Source organism: Perissodus microlepis, chromosome 18 (assembly GCF_051167445.1).
Source record: "Perissodus microlepis isolate ML-2025 ecotype Zambia chromosome 18, ASM5116744v1, whole genome shotgun sequence".
Taxonomy (NCBI): Eukaryota; Metazoa; Chordata; class Actinopteri; order Cichliformes; family Cichlidae; genus Perissodus; species Perissodus microlepis.
Window position 1 is genome coordinate 12,086,151 of NC_140478.1, and position 26,214 is coordinate 12,112,364.

The 26,214-nt window shown below is 40.1% G+C and overlaps 1 protein-coding gene across 5 annotated transcripts; it reads right to left on the reverse strand.

Annotated features, from left to right (window-relative positions):
- Positions 1-713: 713 nt before the first annotated feature.
- Positions 714-25,305, reverse strand: crtc1a (CREB regulated transcription coactivator 1a). Of its 5 annotated transcripts, none has more exons than XM_084911922.1 (15): positions 25,113-25,305; positions 21,903-22,019; positions 20,298-20,425; positions 18,876-18,935; positions 18,367-18,461; positions 17,394-17,479; positions 17,269-17,309; positions 16,612-16,802; positions 16,321-16,466; positions 16,100-16,192; positions 13,196-13,291; positions 11,663-11,767; positions 7,466-7,549; positions 7,172-7,349; positions 714-6,068 (listed from the first exon to the last, which is right to left on the reverse strand). In XM_084911922.1, exons 1-15 carry the CDS (start codon positions 25,236-25,238, stop codon positions 5,863-5,865), a joined length of 1,752 nt encoding a protein of 583 aa, XP_084768048.1. In that variant the 5' UTR covers positions 25,239-25,305; the 3' UTR covers positions 714-5,862. The 5 variants fall into 5 exon arrangements, with proteins under 5 accessions (XP_084768048.1, XP_084768047.1, XP_084768050.1 ...); XM_084911921.1 differs by having other exon boundaries at positions 13,196-13,294; positions 25,113-25,304; XM_084911924.1 differs by lacking the exon at positions 11,663-11,767.
- Between the last annotated feature and the right edge of the window lie 909 nt (positions 25,306-26,214).

Here is a 26,214-nt window from a genome sequence, read left to right on the forward strand (position 1 = left end):
CCAACAAGGCATTTTAGCATTTGGGCATTTTGAAAATGTTTTTAGTTAGTCTTAATATTTTTAAGTAATATTATATGAAGGGCGTGTCCCAGAGACAAAATTTACGAGAATCAGTATAGGTATTATAATTGTTAAAAAATGCACTTTTACACAGCAGTTGACTCAGTCTTGTAGACTGTAGGCAAGTTAGGATAACAAAGCTTAACCAATAAACAAATAGGAAGGGCATTTCCTCCGTATTTAGTTTTTATTTTTAATGAACATTTTATTTCAGATCTAGTTTTAGTTTTTAGTTTAGTTTTAGTAAAGGATAATCAACAATAAGAAGAGACACATTTAGGGTTAACTGTTGTAACCAAATAGAATTAAAACATTTAATCTCAAACTAATTTCTTGACAACCACAGCATAATCCAATCCACGCAAAGTCCTTTAAACAGAACACATTTAACTCATAGAAAAGACTGTCCTCTCACCAGCAGTCTTAGCTTTAGTATCCATCCCACATAAAAAAAAGTAGAAACTCATTAAAACTGTTGGTGCGGAAAGAGTGGGAGAGGCAGGGCAACTGAAGTCCTGGAGTGGGTGAGAAAGTCTAAGTTATGCCAGTTATGGGGGCTGCAAACACCATGAAACTACTGCTGCACGTCTTTGTTTTCTAGTACTTTTTGGAGTCAAGCTAATGAGAAAAAAAACACAATACGAGAAATCAAGTGTCTTGGCTTATTCAGATATATTTATTTTCATCTCATTTACAAATAATAATGCAAAGATACAAAGACAGAAGCCTTCACACGAGAAAAATACATCAGGTACATTTTAAATGGAAAGCCCCGCCCCAAATCTATAACGTCGCTCACATTTACAGCCAACTTGGATTATTTTTGTCCAATTTTAACAATTAAAATAGAAAACGCACAATTTGAAGAACAAGGTTTGGACCAGTCACTTTTAAAGGGTTAGCTCAAAAAGAAAAAGTACAGACCCGCCAAGCTCTGCTGCAGAATGCTAGATTTGCATATTATACGAGCATAATGTTTCCTGTTGCTGCGAGTGCACTACAGAAACATAGTGCACCTCTTCACGGCAGTAAAATGCATTTGCAGTGTGTGGAATATTTTCACTCAACTTAAAATACATTGTAGAACGTTTTAGCTGCCATTGTGTGAGTCTCGAACCAGCACTGGGCTGTCCTCGAAATGCACTCACAGGATTCATAGCTGTGGGCAACCCACTGAGTGACCTTACATGACCGTGACTCTGTTTCATCTTCCTGATTCAGTTTGTGTTTTAACAGCTTGTGTCACAGAGCCACTATTAGTCTGACTGTACAGTATTTGTATGTGATTTTTCTTACTCGTGTTTCTCATCGTGTCCATGTTATGTCTCAGTGTTTTTTTTTTCACTACAAAATACAATTTCACCACAAATTTATAAAACAAAGGCAAAACTAAATGGTTAGTTTAAAGCAAAATACAATATGTCAAGATACTTTGAAATTCGGCATCATGCAGAAAATAGATTTCTCATCTAGTGGACAGGATATAGCAGTCATTTCTTTAAAGGGGACCTGTTATGCTCATTTCCAGCACCAAATTTAAAAAAACAAACAATTGCTGACTCTTCTAGAGTAGACGTGCAGGATTCACAGTACAGAATAACCCCCACATATCTCATAGAGGGCCCTGGTGCAGCTTCTCAGGACATCTTTTGTTTATGCAACAGGCTGTTTTAGCTTTTTTCCCCTTAAACATACAGAAGGTTTGAACGAAAGGTGGGTGGAGTTCAGGCCTAGTAGTTGGTGCATTGTATTGTAAATTCACTTTGGACAAGTCACAAAAAAAACCAAGCAGGCATGCAGGCGTCTGCAAGGGCCTTCACGAAAGTAGCGTCACTGGGACCCAAGTGGCCCGAGTGACATAAAGTATAAGACCCACAGACACGTTTGAGAAATCAGTTTCATAGTGACTTCACTTGCCAAACAATCTCTAGGCCTACCCCACTGGGGCCTTTGATGAGCATATTAAGACTATCCACTCTCAGTGACATCATACAGAGCCAAGAGTAGAAAAAAACTAAGCATTTAGGACAGGCTTTAGGTTACTTCAACACACAATAAAGTAATTACTGTGGTCTTGTTTATTATTAGTGTCTCCCATTCTAAGAGCAAATATAACTGGAAGGAGATGCATAACAGGTGCCCCTTTAATTCATGTTGTAGAAATCAGTAATTGTGTCCAACCTAAACAATGACTTTGTAGGTAAATATGAAATAATTTGAACCATAATGGGATCATTTGAGGAAAAAAAGAGGATGTTTTATAAAAGTTTTACATTTTTTCTCTTACTTATGGCTATCTTTTTTTTTTTTTTTTTACCTTTGGTTCAACTGTTGATTTTACTTTAAAAAGAAGGAGAAAAAAGATACAGTGCTGTAGACAAATCTGCTCTGAAGTAAAGACCAAAAGAATCTAAATAGTCTAATATGTAACAGGAAGTGGAATTCCTGCAGAATAAAAGTTTTTCAAGTAAATGAAAAGTGCTTCAAGGGCCTTGAAATGCATATGGACGAGGTCCAAACGAAATATCAGATAACTCTGAATTAATAAATAATAATATTGAAATAACTGTTCAACCTTACTGATTCACTGTTTAAACCACAAAATTGTTTAGCTAATCTACACTGCAAGTGGTTCTACATGCATGTAGTCTGTTTTTCCAGATACAGTATTTAACTCAGCTGAAACATTTTAAGGTAGAGGAAAACAAACGTTGCTCTGCTGTAAACTCTTGTCTCTGTAAACACTGGTGCGATATCTGAACGTTACTGCTTAAAAAGGTGGCAGTAACAGGCGACGCATCAGTCAGCGCTTATCTACATGAGCACAAAAAGTGTTTAAAAAAAACACAAAACAAAAAACAAACGGAAATAAAGAACCCACAAAAGATGTCAGGCTCACTATAAAGTCTGGAGGTCCAGCAGAGAATATAGAGCCACAATGACATATTGCAGCACAGTATTTCTCAGTGCATTTTCTTACTTTGACATCATATCACATAAAGCACGAAAAACATTGTTCCTACCATACAGCAATATACAAAGCTAGTCTATAGATTTACCATGACATAATCAAAACTCTGCGTGGGTGTTCCACGGGAAAATAAGCGCATACTGGATATTGCGGTATAAAACACAGTATCAAACAACGGCTTCTACATGTGCATGAAAGGCTGATTACCACATATCTGATGCTTTTAGGCTTCACTTAGCAGTCACGTAGCCTATACACGATGTAGAATCAAAGAGAGACAAAAGACGAGTTTAGCGAACAAGGGGGAAAAAACAACACGCTTGCTCAGACAAACAAAACCGACCTAACCCTTAAAAATAAAATAAAATAAAATACATTTTTAAAAAACAAGCCATGAAGAGAAAACACTTAAGGAGATTCGTGCAGTCACAAAATTATTAAAATAGAAAAACAACCACCCCACTTTCCCACAGTGATAACTAGAACGCAGGATCACTGACAAACATGATGCATCTGAAATATTAGAGTTTTGTTGTTGTTGTTTTTTAAAGGAAAAGGCTTAAAAATCTAATTTTAAGATTCGATCACAGTTTTGTGTTGCATGAAAATAAATATGCTGGCACAGGGTTCCTCGACACACATCGACAGACGCGATGTTTCAGGAACATAACAGCCGAATAGTGTCCTGGGAATGAATCTATATCTATTTTACATTTTATTCTACCTGCACTGAACTGCAATATTAATTCTGCAAAATACTTTTCAGGGACTGACTCATCCCATCTGGCACAGTATTACAATAACACTTACTGCAAATGTCCAATGCACTATTTTTGTAACTTGGTTTGTTTGTTTTTCTTTTTTTCTTTTTTTTTGCTAATTAATAATTTATTACAAACGTCTTCGAGCATTGTTTGGTTTTCTTTATTCCGACATGATGCAGTCAGAGCTGCAGCGACACGACAGACACACCTGCGTGCAAAAAATTTAGGAAAGGAAAATGTGTAACAGTGTAACAAAATACTCACCGACTGAGTAAAAACTCAGCTCTCTTCAATAGATTTTTTTATAGAAGTTTTCAAAAATAACTATAATTCAATTTGATTTTTTCATTTTTCTTTTCTTTTTTCTTCTTCTTCTTTTTTTTTTTTTTTTTACAAGAAGGCAAGTTTTATCAAAGACAGGACAGACAGGTCCAGTGCACATAACAGTCACGAGGGTAGGTGGGGACGGGGGGTTTGTTATATACACTCTGAGAAATCAGTGTTTTAAATAAATGCATAAAGTGCAATAATGAGACACGTTTCTGAATGAACTCAAAGGACCCATCTACTGAAACACGCACTGATTTCACGGAGGATTTTTAAAGCACGAAAGCATACGACTACGAGAGCGACCAGAGCGATACGGAACGAACCGATAAAGGGCACGGACAACACGAGCGCTACGAGAAAACGGATACATAGAGTCGCTGTAGTGCCAGGGAAACGAGCAAAGCAACACATAAAACTTAAAGCAGGATGTCATATCCGCTTTGGGGAAACAATATGTGTCCTTAAGGACATAAAGGCTAGTTATGAGAGGCAATGAGGATGACAGGATGGCAACAACATGGTTGTACAGATGTGACCTAAATACATTCTCTTTGTATCAACAATTCTGTTCTATTATAGAGGCAGTTCAATTGTCTGGAAAAATATACATATATATATATATTTCAACTACGCTGAGGTCACATCTTTGGGAGTAATCCTGTGTGCCATGCTCAGTGTGCCTTTTCCCCCCACCATCTCTACACCTCACTAGTCTGAAAGAACGGAAACAGTTTCAAAAGTAACATGGCACGGTCGCCGTGCGTCCTCTAAGAATCCTGCACGCTGCCTTCCTGCGTATAAGGGTTCGATGTGTGTGTTTCATTTTACAGTCCCAAATCGATCGCTGTAGTTTTGCATAGATACCGTTACGCAAACTCTAATCACATTCTGTACATGTAAAATATAAAACAAAGCCTGTAAACATCTAGCTCGTATTCCTCATTTATCCGTTTAGGTGCGATAAATGAAGTTGAAAAATGATATGGTAGTGACGACACAACGGCGGATTACGTAGGCCAAACCACCTGTAAAAATTACTCCATCCCTAAAATGCTTCTTTGTTTTTTTCCCTCTTTCTTCCTCATCTACATAAGAGTCATCTTTGCATGAAAACCAAAATGTAGACGCTATTAAGGCAAAACAAGTATGCACAGTGATTTGTGATTTCATGCATAAACTGATGACCGCCACTGACTATGATAAAAATCAAAATTCAGCATTCCCTAAAAATAAATGAGCTTGCAAAAGGGTGACTCATCGCCTCACCAGGGCTTCCATTACAGCTTGGGACAGAGGGAGGTTAAGCTCAACAGGTGTTTCCTCTGAGTCATCAAGCTACTCTATGTTAACAGCCGTGCGATCGCTATAGTGTGATTTATTACGGGTTTGCTCTACAGACATAGTTTAGTCAGTCATTGATGGAGAATTAGAGACCAGGCTGTTTATGCCCCCAAATTTTCATTAAGCTTCCTCGAATAAAAACCGGGTATATCATCTAAATCGCAACAGGATCCATCAATCACAAAAGGTAGTGAGAGAACCATTAAAGGGAAGCTGGCAGCAGTCTTTAGAAACATTTTAAGAGCTCATTTGTGGGAGTCGATTGGGTTGGTTCGTGTGGAATTGATGCTCAGCCCAGATGAGGCCCTTGATCAGCCTGATTCTAGATACCTTCTCCTCAGAGACCATCGGCTTTAGGTAGCAGAGTTCACACACCTGTTACACCCGCTACTTTTGTTACAGCCTGTCAAGGCGAAACGCATCCTCGGTGGCGGGATCGGTGAGGACCATGTCCGGGTCATTGAGCATGTGCAGGCCATCCAGCGTCAGCGGGTCGATTTTCAGATCGTCCAGCGGGAACTGAGAGTCCACATCAAAGCTGACATCTGTGGGCAGGGAGCCAGACAGGTCCTTGGGCAGGCTGGGTGGAGACTCTCCACTCACTGTGGAAAGACAACAAGAAAAAAAAAAATCAAATACTATTCATCTCACTGAGGTTTCTAAGGGAGAGAAGGAAGGCTAAAATTAGAGACAACTTCAATGAAAACAAAAGAATGCAGAAGAGTGTGGGTTATGATTTGATAACAACTTAAGGGGACAGCTTGGCATCATAATTACATATCTAAGTGAAGCTGATTATTAGGAGGGCTAATTTTTTAAAAACTATTAAAGGCAAACCTTAAGAGGATGTTATCTTTGAATCTACATGCAGATAAGTCTTATACGTCTGTGCAGCATGTTTAACAATGTCAGAGCTAACATTCTAGTGATTGAATGACAGTTTGGTAACCCGCTACTTTCATACTGCTCAGACCATAAATAATCAAGTTGGACTTTCATTTTTTTTATCCTGTGATTTATGCCTGATTTAGACTTCTGTGGGAAATCTACGTCGTAACTTCCGTCATAACTGCAACCACCTTTTTTATCCTTGATGTGCAACTCGTGAGAAATGTAACAACATGTCGGGTTGTGGCAGCATGCAACAACTGAGTGACGTGGCAAATGACAAAAAAGACATATTTACTGTTTCATGAAAAATATAGAGCATTTCGAACTATTTCAGAATAACATTCCTCAGTGTAAAATTGGGAAGACCTTGAACATCTCATCATGTACAGTGTATAAAATCATCAAAAGATTACAAAAATTTTGTGCGTCTGTTTGGTAGAATGAATAATGAACGCCAAAATTAATGCCATTCTCATCATCCCGAGCTCTTTCTCTTTACTGCCTATTAAACTGGGAGCAGCCGAAAGTTTTTTCTCCTTAGCGTGTTATTATTAACATGCTTCATTTTAGCATTTTAATTCAAAGTGCTGTTGCTTCCATCCAGTGTGATGCATTATACCAATCCAGTAATCAACTAAATCATTGTGAAGCTTCTTCTGTTCAGTTACTGTCACAAGACCCACAAGAAAACGTGAATCACAAGCATTCCTCCAGACTTGGATCTACCAGTTCTACACTTTAGAGTCTGGGTCTCTGCCTTAACAGGCCACTTGCTGCATGTCTTGAGAAGCCGTGTGAAGTGTCGAAACAGCACCTGTGAGAATGATGTTGGGGATGTTGCCATGGCTACTGTATCCAAGCTGCTGCGAGTCCTGAGGGTTGCAGTGGCCAGTCAAACCCATCATAAGAGCCTGGGAGTAATTGAGGGTGGAGTTCTGGTTGTACAGGCTGTCAGAGCTGATGGGGGTCTCCATCATGTTGAACTGCTCCAACTGGCAATCCCAAAAGAAAGAAATAATGCAACAAGTCCCTGAAGTAGGAGAAAGGTAAATGCAGGAAAAACATGCGAAGATGATTGGTTTCTATCTGACACAGACAGAGCCTGTACCTGCTGTGAGAGCGCACTGGCTTGAATGGAAGGCAGCTGCTGGTCGTAGAAGTCTGCAAACACGCTGCCCAGTATGGAGTTATGCTGCAACAACAAACAAGCAGTGATCTGTTTATTATAGATGCAGGTCAAAATTACAAGTGCGCACCATCATTATGAGCATATATATATATACAGGGAGTGCAGAATTATTAGGCAAATGAGTATTTTGTCCACATCATCCTCTTCATGCATGTTGTCTTACTCCAAGCTGTATAGGCTCGAAAGCCTACTACCAATTAAGCATATTAGGTGATGTGCATCTCTGTAATGAGAAGGGGTGTGGTCTAATGACATCAACACCCTATATCAGGTGTGCATAATTATTAGGCAACGTCCTTTCCTTTGGCAAAATGGGTCAAAAGAAGGACTTGACAGGCTCAGAAAAGTCAAAAATAGTGAGATATCTTGCAGAGGGATGCAGCAGTCTCAAAATTGCAAAGCTTCTGAAGCGTGATCATCGAACAATCAAGCGTTTCATTCAAAATAGTCAACAGGGTCGCAAGAAGCGTGTGGAAAAACCAAGGCGCAAAATAACTGCCCATGAACTGAGAAAAGTCAAGCGTGCAGCTGCCAAGATGCCACTTTCCACCAGTTTGGCCATATTTCAGAGCTGTAACATCACTGGAGTGCCCAAAAGCACAAGGTGTGCAATACTCAGAGACATGGCCAAGGTAAGAAAGGCTGAAAGACGACCACCACTGAACAAGACACACAAGCTGAAACGTCAAGACTGGGCCAAGAAACATCTCAAGACTGATTTTTCTAAGGTTTTATGGACTGATGAAATGAGAGTGAGTCTTGATGGGCCAGATGGATGGGCCCGTGGCTGGATTGGTAAAGGGCAGAGAGCTCCAGTCCGACTCAGACGCCAGCAAGGTGGAGGTGGAGTACTGGTTTGGGCTGGTATCATCAAAGATGAGCTTGTGGGGCCTTTTCGGGTTGAGGATGGAGTCAAGCTCAACTCCCAGTCCTACTGCCAGTTTCTGGAAGACACCTTCTTCAAGCAGTGGTACAGGAAGAAGTCTGCATCCTTCAAGAAAAACATGATTTTCATGCAGGACAATGCTCCATCACACGCGTCCAAGTACTCCACAGCGTGGCTGGCAAGAAAGGGTATAAAAGAAGAAAAACTAATGGCATGGCCTCCTTGTTCACCTGATCTGAACCCCATTGAGAACCTGTGGTCCATCATCAAATGTGAGATTTACAAGGAGGGAAAACAGTACACCTCTCTGAACAGTGTCTGGGAGGCTGTGGTTGCTGCTGCACGCAATGTTGATGGTGAACAGATCACAACACTGACAGAATCCATGGATGGCAGGCTTTTGAGTGTCCTTGCAAAGAAAGGTGGCTATATTGGTCGCTGATTTGTTTTTGTTTTGTTTTTGAATGTCAGAGATGTATATTTGTGAATGTGGAGATGTTATATTGGTGTCACTGGTAAAAATAAATAATTGAAATGGGTATATATTTGTTTTTTGTTAAGTTGCCTAATAATTATGCACAGTAATAGTCACCTGCACACACAGATATCCCCCTAAAATAGCTAAAACTAAAAACAAACTAAAAACTACTTCCAAAAACATTCAGCTTTGATATTAATGAGTTTTTTGGGTTCATTGAGAACATGGTTGTTGTTCAAGAATAAAATTATTCCTCAAAAATACAACTTGCCTAATAATTCTGCACTCCCTGTATTGCATCAAGGTTTCAGACATAATACATTAAACATAAAACACGGGATGTACAAAACAAGACAGTCAAAGCAGCTAGAACACTGCAACATGTCACAACGTCTGGAAATGTGTGAGGTTTTTAATGTACAAATGCCCACCCAGTTTGCATATGCCAACACATTTAGTGTTTTCATGTGAATGATGCACCATCAGTGTATTTATTTTATCTTTTGTGTTTTAAAAAGAAAAAATCTCAGAATTACAGCACTGTCTAGGCAATAAACTACCAGATGTTTTACTGGAATTTTACACATTTATCATGTAGTTTCACTGGTCTGACCCACTAACGATCAAAGTGGGCTGCATGTTTGACACCTCGGGTCTAAACAACCAGATACAGAGGCTTAGAATAATTAGCATTTTTTTATATGCCTCTATAAAATGCTTATAGCTGATTTTCTTTCTTGAGGAGGCCCTCACAAGTCTTTGAGCATCTGCCATAACGTTTCGCACATTTGTGTGACATTACTGCAGCACAAACCTTTTAATTTTAATTGCACAAAAACAATTTAAAACCTGCAAAAAATAAAAGAAAAACAGTTGTAGTAATCTGCAGATATGTAAATAAATATATTATATGATAAAATAAATAAATAAATGGCTTAATTAATCACACGAGGCAAAATCTTTCAATATCAGCTGCCGATATGTTACAGCTCTCTGTATACATAATACACTGAAATGCAAACCTGCCAAACGCCCCAAATCGTCTACGTAAGGACAACAAAAGGAAAGCCTTACATGAAACAGGAGCTTCCTCTCCTGCCTTCTGGCTTCCACGTTTTAATTAAGACAAACCAAACAGGATGTAATGTGCGTTAAAATACAGGGAATCACTGAAAATGTAATCCCCTCTGTGGCTTTATTCTCCCCTCCACTGACTCATCCAGCGCAAGCTAATTCTCTTGAGATTCCTCATTTGAATGTCCTCATCGAATCAGCAGCAGGAATTCTCCCGTTTCATTGTGGCCTCTTAATGTATAAGTAATTGGATCATATTCTCAGTCTGTGCTCCACCTAGTTCTAAACCACATTATCTGTGTGCGCTGCACAACTCCCCACGGGGCAGAGCAGGATAACAAGAGAACACAGACTGTCGGTTGTGGTTTGGCCCGTGGATAACCTCGGGACTACGAGTGAGCCACTTCAGCTCTGGAAAGACCCGAGTTGGGAAAGCAAACATATAGAAATGCACACACAGCATGAATCAACTCTGTCACTCGCCACGTTCCTCTCTCTCTCCACATCTCAAACACACAAGGGCACGTTTAAAATTCAGAAACTATAACTTCAATCTTTGGACCAGTAAAGGCTTACTAGATGGCACTTTTAAAGGTGTAATTCAAGACAATATTTAAGAAAGAACACTTAGCAATAGGCGATTAAAAGATTATCAGCACTACCTTTTGCAAATCTTACATGCTTTTAATAAGTCTCACACACATCACTGACATCCCTAATCCATGTTTACCTTGGGTGTGTTCAGTTTATCTTAATGCACTACGTTGCAAGCAAGGTTCAGTTTGCACAGCTTTTCCTGAAAAATCCTTCGAAGGGGATTAATACCTCCCTTGATGCTCACCCATTCCCCCCCATGCTGGTGCAAACCCACAATAAACACAGAGATCTGACAAACATGGGAAAGAACAAAACAAACTCCACTTCACAGTCTAATAAGCAAGACTGGGAGGGAAACGGTGGAGTTGCGATGCAAATACCACAAAAAGCAGCAGAGGAGGAGGAAGGTCAGGGACACGGCTACATCACAAAACACATCAATGACACTAAGAGACTGCTTAAAGAGACTGGTGGTCAGATCTGGGCAAAACAAGAGCTGCTCAGGGTTCAGTTTGTCAGCGCTTAATGTGATCATTCAGATCAGGAATACAACAAACTTTTTAATGCACATTTTCTATGTATATATTATTAACTTTAAGTACACACAGACAGCTTTCTCCCAGAGTATTTCCTTCACTGCGCGGTTTCACTTCCTCTTATGTCAAGCATGGAAAACACATCAGTGATTCATAAGGTTAATGATGCCTGTCGGTAGACCCCAGGATTTCCTGCTATTGCTTGTTAAAATGTCAACTAATAGAGGCTGCACTGTGTTTTATCTACTTATTAGATACTAATAGATATTATTCTTTTTTGGCTTATAAAACACAGAAAGTAATCATGTGTAAATACATAAATAATGACAATACAATTAACTTAAGGGGGGAAAATGCTTGTTTTGATGTTATGGGTCTTGCTGAAGGGCTCGCTTTTTATTTTATTTTTTTTGCCCAGATCTGTATCAACAAGAAAAAGCTGCACGGAGTCCTACTCAGCAGAGATAACCACAGCACTACGATGCAAGGGACGGTGATGTTTATACAAAGCGAGCCAGCAGCTCGTTCAGTCCATACGCCCTTACTTGAGGCGAGCCTCCGGGTGAGAAGCCTTGATTGGAGACGGGAGAGGTTGGAGATTGATTGGCAGAGGATCCAACCCTACTGCGGTACTGTTGAAGGGACGAGGCCTGATACAAGAGGATACATTTGAGTTATTCACACTGGAGGCCGTCTTTTTGTTTCCCCCCCTCGTTCGTTGTGTGTAACTCTTCTCCTATTGAACAAGGAGCTTTGGTTAACCATGTCTGTGGTGTTTTTCTTGCAGGAGACTGGCGATCAGAGGAATATTGAACCCGTGCATACTTGTAGCTAATGCTGAAATGTAATTAGTATGATCACAATATGTGACGAGTGATGTGTAGATCTCACGTCAGTGGAGTAGTAGAAAAAAAAAAGAAAAGTGAAAGACTGAGTACTACAGGGGATTAATTAGTAAGAATATTGCTGGAAATTAAACCTGAGCAGGTGAATATTTTAAAAATAGTGACCAGGGAAAACCCACTCTGCTATCTCTTGTTCTGTCCTATCATCAGATGTTTTTTATACTGTCTAACAACATAAAAAAAAAAAAAATCTAAAAAGTACTATAAAACCTTCCAAGTAAGCAACAGATACGCCATCAAGTAATTGAGATTTATCAAATGAGGCTGATAATGTGTAATCATTTACAAGTCAACGAGGCGTTCAAGCCTTTAAACTCCTAAACTATTAAAAGATAAGTTACCAAAATAATGGTAGCATGAGATGAGAGCGATAAAAAGGAGTTCAAGGTCTGTGGATAGAGCTATAAACCGGTGACCTGGTCAGTGGCGTCGAGTAAACCTGTTTGAACTCGCCTGAAAATGAAAGAAGGTGATGTTTTCCTTGACATTACTTTGACTGTAAAATGATAAAAACATTTCCTTATTAACGGTTTAATAACAAGAATACAAGTCTAAGATCCAGATCCCAGCCAGCTTCCTCTGCGTTTTCCGTGACCTCACGCCGCACAGTCTTTTACGGAGATGAAGAGAATGTAGGCCACTTCATTTCTGCAGTAATCCAAACACATTCCCACCGCAACAGTGGAGCGAAGCAGCGAGAGCCAAGATCTGAAGGAAAAGCAGCGCCTTACAGAAGCTTTCAGATTCACGGATGTTTTGCGAATCTCTTTGTGCATTTTTTACATTCTGCTTTAGTGATTTTTGGGGGGACTTGAACTCTGCAGAGAAACAAAGAAATTCTGGGACTGCAAAATTATGGTTTTGTATCATAGTTAAAATAGCAAAGAAAGAACAATTGCACTGTCACACACAGTCCTATTTTCACGTCGTTTTTTTTCCCCCAAGCAAAACGTCTGTTACAAAACACACTCTTGGACAACTTCACGTCACAGCTGAACGTCTACGATATCAGTTCTGATTGCTTCGACGTGGCAGTGTGTTCGCGAAACCCCGAGCCCAACACGTTAACACCATCTGAGAAACAGTTCTTCGGGAAAACTGGGAACCAGCCAAGGAGAACCAGTCATCGCTGGGTTGTTGTTACAACAAATCAGCGAGACACAGACTGCTCACCGCGTTCATGTCGATGGTCATGTTGGTTTGCGAGGACGCCTGGTTGTCTGACGGGGAGCAGGAGTTCACCGAGGACGGCAGCTGGACCAGACCCGCCTGCTGGAAAATAAGCAGTGGACTCATAAATAGATAACTAATCTTTAAGCACCACTGTATAATTTTAATGCTTGCTTATCACACGCATTATATTCATATCTTATTTTATTACATCTTGGCAGATATGAAAACACATCAAAAGAAAAAAGAAAATCACATAAAAGGCTACAAGTTGCCTTTTATGTGATATTTTTAGGAGTTTTATATGTTTTTGTTGAATTTTATTGTCAAAGATCATGCCAAAATGTAAAAAAAAAAAAAAAAAAAAAAAAACACACACACACATAAACTTTCTAGTTAAAGGTGAAGAGTCTGACCTGACTATGCACAAAGCCTGCTGTACTGACATTCTCCTGTAAAATGTCTTTTTTCCCAGATCCCGAGGCAGCAGGGATATGGTTTTACTTTTGGCATCCGGTGCCTTTTACCCCTCTAAGTAAATCATTGTGTATTTTTTTGTCAAAATGTTATACTTGCATCTCATCTGTTGTTCTGGGAGTTGAGACACACGAACAAAGATTTTAGCAAGTTAGCGAGATCTCCGCAGGTGTTTTGCAGTTGGCCTTGGGTTCTTTGTACCTTCTTCAGGACCGCGTGTATTCGCACTTGCTGTGATCCCAATAGCCCCACGTCATTATCTCCTCTGTTTATTTCATTGTGGACCGATGAACGCCTAGATTCTTAGAAATGTGCCTGTAGCTTTTAAGAGGTTTGTGCAAAAACCCTAGCGAGAAAGCTCTTGTGACTGAGTCATAGTTATCACAAGAGAAAACTCTCTATGGCTTTCTTACTGAGCACAACCTCTACAACCCACACTTCTAGTCTCATCTTCATAATTGGAACACCTGAATCCAAACAGCTTTTGGAGAAGCAATTAGCAGGGATTCACTTTTTTTTTTTTTTTTTTAACAGCCTCTCTGATAATAACTCAGTATGTTGAATAAAGACGTGGAAAGCACAGTTGTTGGTGTGTTTTTATTTTTAGTCAACTGTGGCAAAAATGAAGATCTGCTCAAAAAGTAATCAAAGTAAATGAAATAAAAGCAGACGTGACAGGAATATCAAAGGGTTTGCGAAGTTTTCTTCCAACTAACTGGTAACTGAAATCATCATAGGTTTTATTATTTATTTGGAACCTTATTTAAAAAAAATATGGTTATAGTAATTCATTTATGAACTGCTGCTGCTATAACTCTGGTGTGGTTAGTCTCTAATTCCATCTCATTAAACATCTCAACAATAGAGAGGTGACTGAATCACAGACGAGTAAACGTAAGTAAGTCAAAGTAAGTCGAATGTTCCCATGAGAGCCAAAACGCATCATCGTCATTAAATGCAGTTTATCTATTTTTCCCCTCATTTTTCATCTTACTCACTCATTCACAATCTGGATGCTATCAATCTAATTAAAAAGCAGCAGCAGCTGCAGATAAATATTAAGTCTGAGATCTTAAAGTCTGGCTAACGTCAAAGTTTTGTAATATTCTTTTTTTTTTTAATGGGCTGTGGAACACAAAAATGCATTTTCATTTCAGTTAAACATGAACGGCTTCATGATTACAGTTTGTTAGGACACGTGTTCAGTAACATTTAACATAAAGCTATAGTTTCAAATGATTTAGCATTCATGTGATAAACAGAGATAATACGTATGAACATTCTTAGAATGAAAGAATGACAACATTCATAAATCCAAAAATATTGGAAGAAGTTGGAAAGACTTGGAGATTGGGATTAGCTGTACTTGCATTAATAAACATAATCCCGAGATTGGAGGCTTAGGGAGCTGACAGACTGATGAAATAGAAAGCAGACCACAACGCCAGCGTCACAAACTGAAACACAGCAACAGGTTTGTAAAGGAATGGACTCGATCCTAATTTCCAGTGAAACTTCCTGAGGACTATACCACGGCCACTGAAAATTCAGGACTGATTGGCTGGAAGACCCAGAATAACTTTTACTAAGTAAATTATTTCATCAATTCCAAAATTTAGACTTAACTTCAGATGATAATGACTCATTCTCTACTACTACCAATAACAAACATGATCAGACGCTTCTCTGTATGTTGTACATGACATGACAAGTTCGAGAGTGTGATTCGAGTGTGAATCCACTGCAGCTACTATAGCGGACCCAAGAAATATAATTCCTTATAAGGAAGAGTTTAAGGAACGGCTGCGGCAGAAAAGAGAAAACCGGAGAGGAAATGCAACCAAAACTGCGGAGAAAATGAAAAGATGTCCACAAACCACGGGTAAAAGCGAGGGAGAGAGAGAGAAAGTGAGTCAGTGCCAGGGGGAGGGGGCAGCGATATGCAACATCTGCACTGGCAGCATGTTGTGTAGGAGAGCACGTTGCTTTGTGTTGTGCTGAAAGTTTCCCTTTATCTTTTCGGCTTCAAATAACTCTGACCTAAGGTGATAGACATCCTAAGAGGAAGTGACTAGCAGTGATTTGGCTTTAGCGGTGGGCAGAAAGCAAGTTAAACTACTCTCAACTCTGAGGTGATTGTTTGAAGTAACTAACAACAGGGCAGGGCGACCAACTGTCAGCTGTAATGCGGCAGACAGTGAGCGAATTGCTTCATATGCAGATGGACTAACGCTCAGCGATCCTCTGGATGTTTAAAACGGGTAAATGAAAACAAAAGGAGCCACACGTCTGAGTTAAACAACTGCTGTTGACTCATTCATTGATTTTTTTTGGCAAGTGGTCATAATACTATATAAAACTGGGTGTTCGTACATATGAATGAGATGAAGTTTATTATGTTTTGAGCTGTGGCTTTACATAGAAACTCACTTGCTGGTTTGGGTGTGTCTGGGACGACGGCTGCTGGCTGAAGAAGGCGTACTGGGACAGCTGCTGCTCCAGGTTCATGGCATTAATGGCTGCCTGTTGGGAGCACAGCACTTTATAAGACAGAAACCTCAAAAAGCATTCATTTCAGTATTTGTAGCCTGCCTACAAATCATGACACTGTTTCCATGTCTATTAATGTACAACGCTTTCCTCTTGAGTACCTGGGAGAGAGTGAGAGGTGGAGTTGTTGGGGAGAGCTGCAGGTTCTGGTGCTGGTGGGAGTCTCCCGCGTTCAGGATGAGAGGAATCACATTATCCTGCCCGGCCTGGATTTCCATGGCTACTGTGGGTTGAGACGTGTTCACTCCTACCCAGCACAAGAAAACAGTTTCCTTAAAGACCCAACTTGGCACCAAACAAGTGGCAAATGCTGAAATCCAAGATCCTTCATATCCTGCACATAACTTTAAGATATGTCCAGAGAGAACAGAGCAGAGAGTGCTTATTACCACCTTGTGTGTTACCCAGAGCCTGCGTGCTGCTCTGGGAGCCGAACGAGGCGGCAGCTGGGTCGTCGTGGTCGAGCGGGGTGGGCAGCGGAGGAGGGAACTGGATGTTGGTCAGATCGGGAAGAGAACCGCCAGTGTTGTGGGCTGCTGGTTTCATTGAAGCGGTCAGCTGCTGTTCTGGAGACGGGAAAATGCTGCAGAAAAACAGATGGGTGCCGTAAACTCTCCAGTGATGACATGCTCGATATACTCGGTGATGAAATAGCAGAACCGCCAACACCAGTAGCTTATTCAGATTACTTGGAAATGTCTCCCGAGGCAAACAAGTCCAGAGATATTTGGACTTCATGCATTTGGCCCAGGGTATTTTTGCAAATCTTTTGGCTCCACACTCTCATTCCTTTGGCAGTTGAGCGAGTCAAAATGAAAATGTTGAACTACAGTCAGATGCTTTCAGTTCAAAACTACGCTTTATTCACACCCATTCATCAGATTTGTGTACACACGTACCTAGCCGAAGCTTCCTTTCTGCATTTAAACACTATATCGTAACAGTGAGACCAAAGTGCCCCCCAAAAATATTTACACTGAAACATTTCATTGTGTTACTCAGACTATAGAGGAAGGTATCCTTAGACAACCTAAGACATTAAAACTCACTGGATTCCAGGAACTTTGCAGGGCTTGGATCTTGAAATGTTCTAAAGTGGGAGAAAAAAGACAACTAGTGTATCAGGAAGACCAGTGAGATACTCAAGTGAAAAACATTTTGTGTGAAGATTTACTTTTTTGCTGTCCCAGTTATGTTTCTGTCCATCTTCATCCACCTCTTGTTTAATTGCTTCAGACCCCGGTACAGTGAGTAGGAGGACTGGAGAGAGAGAGAGAGAGAGAGAGAGAGAGAGAGAGAGAGAGAGAGAGAGAGAGAGAGAGAGAGAGAGAGAGAGATGGAGAAATTAAAAAATAAATCTCCTCAATCTCTTGGATCTACAGATGTCCTGCCTGTTGAAGCTCATAGTAACTGCCTTCATTTAATCAGATCAAGTGAGTAAGTGCAGTCGTTAATGTATGTAGCGTCAAGTTACAACATATATATACATAAATTTATATATATCCAAGCACTATTGCATTGTAAGGTACAAAATGATAACAAGGTACCCAGCAATTCCCTTTGAGTAAGCACTTGGTGACAGTGGGAAGAAAAAGGTTCCTTTAAAAAGAGGAAAAACAAAAAAAGAAAGTAGACAAGAGGTGTGACATTAGTAAAAGAAAAAAGAATTCTGAATGCAAATAATGGGTAAAAGCACAAGCACTTCTCCAAGATGATACATACAAATTCAACCAAAGTGCTTCTAAAATTGACATAATTCCCCTCACATGGCCATTAGGAGCGAAATTCACATGGTACTTGAATGCGCACCATCTGCACAGCAATCAATTTTCCTCCTCTTGCCTTCAAAGCCGCATTCAAACCCTTTCATCATACACTGGAGGGCGCTTCCACTGAGTCGTCAGGAGAAAGCAACAAAATACCACAAAAACTAAACAGGATCACAAAAAAAACAAAAAAACAAATAACACTGAATTCTGCAGATAATGCAAAAAACACTAATTTAAAAAGCACAAATAGACTAATTCAAGGCAGAGCTAAAAGCTCATTTCATGCAGGGTGTCTGTATGAAGTGAGCTGACACACACCACACTAATGAACATGTCTCTCACACTACATGACGAGAACATCTTTGAAATCTTGTGTACCTCGTTTTGGCTGCAGCTCCTGTGATCCTCCAGTGAAGGAGGCCTGCTGGGCAGGAGTTAGTGTGCTCTGATGCAGTGCTGAGTCAGAATTTGTCCTGCAGCACAAGAATTTTAAACTCACATAAGGCGATCTAGAGACAAAATCTACCCGAATAGCACAAAAAAGTACATAGCGGGCAACTACAGCACTGTGCGACAACAACATTACATGCAGCAGTCAGTTATTTTTAAATGTTTAACACTAGAATAAGGACACTGGAATAGTTTGAAGTGTAAATATAAACATTTCAATAATTTTTCTCAATGGCAGAAATCTGTGAAAGTCATTAAATATGTGACAATGCAGAAGGATTTCACAGTCAGAGTGTTAGCCTCTTGGGTCTTTCCACTCTGAATGTGTCTTGCGTTATTATCTGAACACGCTTCTTCATGACAGGTGAAAAAAAAAATGCATTTAGTTGCAAGAAGGCCATGCCGAGACATTGTGTCATTATCAGAGACCGTCTTACCTCCTCCAACTAGTATCAGGTGGCGGCGAGAGATATACTGAGCCATATGGACAGCTGTCAATGTGACATCGCAGGTTAAGAAATAACAGCTGGAGAATGAAAGCCTTGGCAGAATCAGTGTACTCTCTTCTGTGAATTCAAAAAATAAGTAAATAAAAAAAGCACTGTGCTTGGTGATCTTCTACAATACAGGGTACACTTTCATTACCTACAGGCCGAAGTCTTTTACAAAAATGCCCACAAACAGTTTGATTAAGATCTAAAAATCTGAAATCAAGAAGCACTTCCACTTCAAAAGCTGGCTGAATACAACAGCCTTATTAATGAAAAGGTGTTAATAATTGCTTGTTCTGCACTGTGTATTTTCCAATAATGCTAACATGAAGGAGCATTTAAACACAAATGTATATTTTATGCATATATTAAGCTTTAAAAAAACAATAATACAGTTTAAAGATTTGCATTGACTTCTGCTGGAGAATGATGAGAGCCCGCAGGTGGTTTCACTTATACTGTGTGATTAGTCCTGTTCTCAGAACTGTGTGGGTGTGTGCAGACTATGGTTTATTAACATCTCCACGATGCTAATGTTCAGCTGTTGACACCATGTTATTCCCAGCCAAACTCCTCCCACTGAATATTTATCATAATACATGAAATCTCTGTCTGTCTGTGCGTTGGTTTCTTTGTCCACCAACTCCTCCGAGAGCATTAGAAGATGAACAACCAAACCTGTGCACACAAGTTCATCTTAGGCCCCGGAAGGTTCTTATCTATATCAGATACTGCGGCATCATCGCATTGCCTAGCAACCACCTAGCAACAGTTTGAAATGATCCATTTTTTTGCACTTATGCACCTTATAAAAGCACTGTATCGTTTGTATTTCACAACAGTAACATTTAATTTGTATTCGCAAAAGCTAAATTATGCATGACACATTATGATGGCATCGTGTTGCCCCGCAACCACCTAGCGACAGGTTAAAATGACCTGTTTTTAGGCTTCGTGCACCTACAGCACTTTGAGAGATTCCTATCGTTTTTCATTTCAAAGCTACTTCTCATTTGAATCCACAAAAAGCTGAAATATTCATGCCTAGTAAGCACCTAGGAATGGGTTAAACTGACCCATTTTTAGGATATAAACATGTTTGTTTGTTTTTTTCTCAGTGTGATTAAGTATATCAGGCTTCCAACAGCATGAACAGGCCAAAACAAATACTGTAGCATGGGGCATGCATTGGTAGGATAACATCTGTGTAAATTCCTAATAATCTGCAGAAATGCCACTCTACTGCTCCTAAAGAAAAATTTGACCAAGTGAAGTTTTGACCAAGCACTCTGATTTAAACTGAAGCTCAGAAACCAGATAAAAACCAACATTAAACAACACTTCACCCAACAGGCAGCATAAAAGGATATCTGTCGTCCGTGTTTGTCAACAGACAGGGGTTTCCGGTGGGGCGATGTGATGCGGTTCCGATCACGGTAGACTCTTTCCACCAATCCGTGGTGTCGCGTCGACCTGTTCATGTCGAGCCCTGAATTCTGACAAATAAAGACAAGGAAAAAAAATGCGTAATGAACTGGGCAAATTGCAAACGTTACTTTTCAGCTCTGCAGTATTAGAGCTGAATGTGTAACAATAACAAGAGAGTTTTTGAGGTCATTAATCTACAAAAAGCACTGCGGCAGCCACGGTAGTCAGCACTTTACCTCAGTTACACTGCTCTTGGCCAGCACAGAATAAACACATCCTATGAGCATGTAGCACAGGAATGAAAGGTAAAGTGGTCCGGGGTGAAAAGGATGGCGGAAGACTGGAAAAAGAAAATCTGAAATGTGTGCATTATGTTCTACGCGTGTTCTTCAACTTGTTTGTTTGTTGTTTTTTTGTGGGTTGTCATTTCATTGGCAAAGAAAATTAAAACTACAAAACTGCATTACATTTTCCTTTTTTTTAAAGGTTGGTATCTTGTTCCATTTGTCTGATAGGAAAGCTATTCCGTGGAAATTTCAAGGACAAGGGCTTTTTAGCCCACATGACAGATGTTTTCTGTCTTGCTGTGCAGCTTCAGTGCCTTTCAAGCAAGAGACTGTTTCCAGCGCTGGCTGAGAGAATGAAACATGGAGAAGCTCTTCTTTCTCATATACACAGACTGACACACTAAGCAACGCAGCAGTCGCGTTGCAGATAGCACTGAACGCAATGATTTTTTCTTTTTTTTTTTCCCCAAATAAAATGAAACCTATTATTCAGAACAAATTACACACAACCTCCTGACCCTTTTTCCCTTCAATTTCTAACATTCTTTATTATGCAATATCAGTTTTAAGGCTTTCACTGAAGACTGACATTTCTTTTATGTTTCTGTCGACAATTAATGCAAATCCTTTCCTGCCACCTTTGAAGCTGCTCCTGAAAACAATTTAAAGCAATAAAAAAAACTTCTGCTTCTGTTCACGTTGTTGCCGAGTGCACTGAACCCCAGCATGAAGCTGTGGCTCCCTGCACATAAAACACACAATTCAAATTTGGTGTGACAGACGTGGCTTCAAGAACGTTCTTTTTACGCTGCGGCAGCAACACATAAACTTCAAAGTTATTGCAGGACTGTGTACACAGTGTTTATTGGACAGAGCCTGCGCCGAGCCATGCTACAACCGTATACAAACCTAATGTAGGCTGTGGCCTTGGTTACTTACACTGCCTTCTACTCTTTACTCTAAATAAAGTATTATTTTTGTTCATATACTGCTTACATAAGTGACTTACACAAAGTATGTGACTTCCTGTAGAAGAATATTTAGTCCAGGGAAAAAGAACCTTAGGATGTCTAAAAAAAGCTACCAGTCAATACTGCAGGATATTACTTACCCATAGAGATTGGGAAAAAATGGGGGTATTTATTTATTTATATCACACAATATATTTTTGCAGTTAAGACCACAGATTTTATTGACCCACACCAGGTATATTTTAGTTGTAAATGTGAAAGCAAAGGAAAGATAAGCAATCCTGTACCTGAAAAGGCACGTCGATCGTGCTGTTTCCAATCTGATTGACGTTTGGCAAGGATCCTCCATAGTACTGCCCACGGTTCTGCCCCAGCTGCAAATACTTGGTCTTCTGCAACTGCAACTGCAAGCAGAACAACATCAGGTAAATCAGCAGGCATTTATGGGAAAATTAGAAAAGAAGTAAAAGGGTTTCCCGCTCGCGTTAAGTCCACGCTCCAGTTACAGCAATGTAATAAATTAGCTATTAACACCCCACACGCCTAAAAACAAGACCAGGACGTGATTTTGTTAATAACGAGAGCTGAATATGATGTCCTGCTAGAACATTTTCTTTTTAAGTTGCATGATTGTTTAATTTACATTAAAGAACTGTTTGCAGATTTTTCTTAAATTTTTTGAAGTGCTAAAAGTGAGATTTGCTTATTTTAGCAGTAAAGGAAAGGAAGATCGAAGTGATGGAAACTAAAAGCTGTTTAATTTAGTGACAAATTTTGTTGCAAGCTCTAACGTTTACAGCTAATTTAGTGTCAAATTTAACGGTTTCTTTTTTATTTAATGTGAATAGATTATGTGAATGCCAAGGTGCAAGCAAAGCAGTATAGATATATTTCAGTATCACTGAATGTGCCTGTCTTCATTTCAAAAGAAAACCCTCCAAACTGTCACTCCAGTGTTTATTTCAAAACAGCCTCCTTTTCCATGTCCAATCAGAGAACCCATGACCAGTCAATTAAATTGTCTCATGCAAGCCCACTGCTTACTGTTGGCATGGCAGAAAATCTAATAATAACAATTACTATGCCTGCATCAGTGGTGTATTTTGATAAGCCTCCAACCTCATAGTATACTTCTTTAGCTACATGAACGCAGTCTCTGATGCAACGGATTAGATACTGTAACAACAGAACAGGAAGTCTGGGTCACTTTAATCACAAGAAGCCGTGTACGGAGAGAAGCACAAAAGAAAAATCAGAGTGAGAGTTGAGCATAAAGGGAGGCAACAGTGTGAAAGGGTGAAACTCTAAACCCGAGGCATCCTTCCAGCATGTTTAACTCTGGCTCAAACAAGAGCTACCTAATGTTTGTCTTTCCATTAATGACTGGAAAAGTGCATCCTTTCACCAGTTTCACTGCCCCATCTCGCAGTTTTGAAGAAAGCAATCCAGCTTCGCTCTGTTTAATGGGTTTGCTCATACTCCACCTCTCCACTGGGTTTTAATTATAGTCAGGTTATATTATAGGAGGTTTTTGCATAATCTTACTGACAGCCAAAAACACACAAACGACTGATTGCATACTTAATGAAATCTAGATTAAAAAAAACCCAATAAGGCCACAGACCTCCACTCAAAGGGGACCAACCTGTCTAGACATATCGTCTAAAAATATGGACCTATAATAATAAAGTCATAACTCTGATGCAACTTGTTCTATTAGTTTCCAGATAAGGACGTGTTTAAAGGTGAAGCATAGGGAGGCCATTTTTCGTAACATGTATTCCCAAACTGATGATTTTTGGTTATTTGGTTACATGTACATTTTCCATGTAACTATGTTGCATACGTGCAATGTAAAATGTTACATTTAAGTTACCTGTTCAAATGAAATGTACTTGATTGGTATATATTCAGTTTATACCAAGCGATTTTTGTGTGTGCTCTCACTGGCCACTTCTTTAAGATACACCTCCTCAACTGCTTGTTCATGCAAATATCTAATCAGCCAGTCACAATGCAGCAACTCAGTGCATTTATGCATGTAGACCTGTCAAGTCAAGATGTTTAAGTTCAAACCAAATGGAGAAGAAAGGTTATTTAAGAGATTTTGAACGTAGTATGGTTGTCAGGACCAAGTGAGCTGGTATTTCAGTATTTCAGAAACTGGGATTTTCTAAACACCTCTAGGGTTCACAGAGAATGGTCTGAAAAAGAGAAAACATCCAGTTTAGGAAAGAGTTTTCTGGGTGAAAACGCTTTGTTGATGTCAAAGGTCAGTGGAGAAAGGCGAGACTGCTTCTAGCTGATAGGAAGATACAATAACCCCAAAAAAAACGTTCATTAAAAACAAAGCATGCAGAAGAAGAAGAAGCATCTCTGAATGCACAACATCTTTGAATCTTGAAGCAGAGAGGCTACAGCAGCAGAAGACCATACTAGGTGCCAGTCCTGTCAGCTAAGAACAGGAAACTGCAGTTTAAAAAAAAAAAAAAAAAAAAAAAAAATCACACAGCGGATTTAAGGCACTTCTTAATGGGCCAACCCATCACTAGTGAGGTGTACCTAACAAAGTGTCGGGTGAGCGCGTATTTCTAATAAATTTTTTTTTAAAGCAATGCACGTTTAGAAGTTTTGCACTGCAGTCTGCCATTGCTGTGTGACAGTGAACCAGCATCCACGATATCTACTGTTAGATGATACTTCTGCTTTTCTGATTCTAGAAGGACCTTTAAGTTGCTCTTTATCGTCTTCTTAGCAGACACACAAACACACAGATTCAGAGAAACAGAGCTTAGATAGGATAGTGGTTGATGCTTGCAATGATGTTAAGTCCATCATATTTCCACTCAGTAGCGGTTTCCACTGAAGCCCTGCCTCCATAGGATTTATTCTGGAGGCCTGTGCTGTATGTGGCTTAAATTCCACATAATCTGCTGGCCTTCATCTTTGCCGTAAATGTCACTCATGTTGCAGTGCACACAGGCCTGAGGACCCGTCAGACAAGTTCACCGCGGTTTATAGGCACACAAACACACCTTAACATATATCCCTATATGCACCACGATTTTCTAATTCATTTTTTTTTTATGTCAATCTCTACGTTCACGGATCATATCATATGCTTTAGGTTAATCGCTTCGTATCTAAGCCCACGAGATGAAGGGAAAATCGCGGTGCTGGACGCGCGCTGTCAAACACGGATGCACGCCCCTTTGCTTTACACTTGCGTGGGACAAAAATTGTAGCCAATAACTTTTAGGAAAGATGGTCCCCGCAGTACGCATCTACATTTGAGGACCGACACATCGTGTCGGCTCAGCTGGCCGTCCACAGACAGGAGAAAATCGGCCACAGCTGGCAGGAAGCGTCGTTTGTTATTGTTTACCTGTTCTGCGTGCAGCCGCGGCGCTACAAATGCCTATTTGACAGCTCGCTGAAAACAAACGGGAGTGCAGACAGGAGGGAGGGAAGGAAAAGGCAAGAACCGGTGTCGTTACCCTCGCTGCTCGGGTTATGCTCAGGTCTTTCATCACTTCTTCAAACGCCGCCGTCTCCTCCGCCTGCTTCTGGTTATGTAAAGCGATTTTCTCGCTGAATTTCCGCGGATTGTTCGAAGTCGCCATGTTTCGCTCTTCTGCTCCGTTTTCCTTCAATGGTCAGCGTCAAGTAACACGGAGGGAGGACGCACAGCTTCCGGTTAGAGAGGCGGACACAACGAAGAGCGTAAAAACGGAATACTCAAAAAAAAGGCAACGTTTACCTGCTTTTCCTTTATCCTGAATGAAAAGTCTTTAAACTTATTTTTAAAAAGGTTTTTACAGTGTCGTGCAGGCCAAGTGGGCTTCCCATATTTGAATTTACTGACCACAGGTGATACCTATAGTCTACAGCTAAAACAGTCTGTGGACTGACTCTAACTAAAACAACAGGAGCCAGTGTGTGACTTATTACAGGAAGGCCACATGTGCAGGATCCCATGAAGCCTCTCCAGCGTGCTAATAAAGCGCTGCGTGATCCTGCTGACACTTATTAAACATGTTAGTGTGTGGGGAATGACGTCCGCACCGGGATCTGGGACTACCTAAATCAAATTCAGCCATTTTTAGTGTTAAAAGCTTCAAAGACCCTAAAACCGTCGTTACTAACCTGCCGAGGCAAGAAAGGGACGGCATGTGAGCCTAAAATCAACTTCCGGCCACCGTGTTTTTATCTCATTATCTATTAAGCCGTGCAGGCAGATAACCGAACATTTACTTTTACTTGATTAAAACCAAACGGTTTACACATCTTTTATTATGAAATCTGCTGGTTTCCGGTGTACTCGGGGAAGAGAACGGCAAACTTGACGCTTCTCCCTAGGTAGGCTTTGCGTGGTCACGTCGCTGCGCGGGGGTGTTGTGGAGGCGCACCGCACATCTGGACTGCGGAACCCCCGCAAAAATACACTATTTAAGAAGACATCATTGTGTGCGTGTCCCTTTATATTTCTGAGGACAGTGTAATCTACAGAATTATTATTGTTGTTGTTGTTGTTATTATGTCATTACATTACATTCTCTCTCCACATTACATTTGTGGAGAGACAATTTGCAGTTTGGT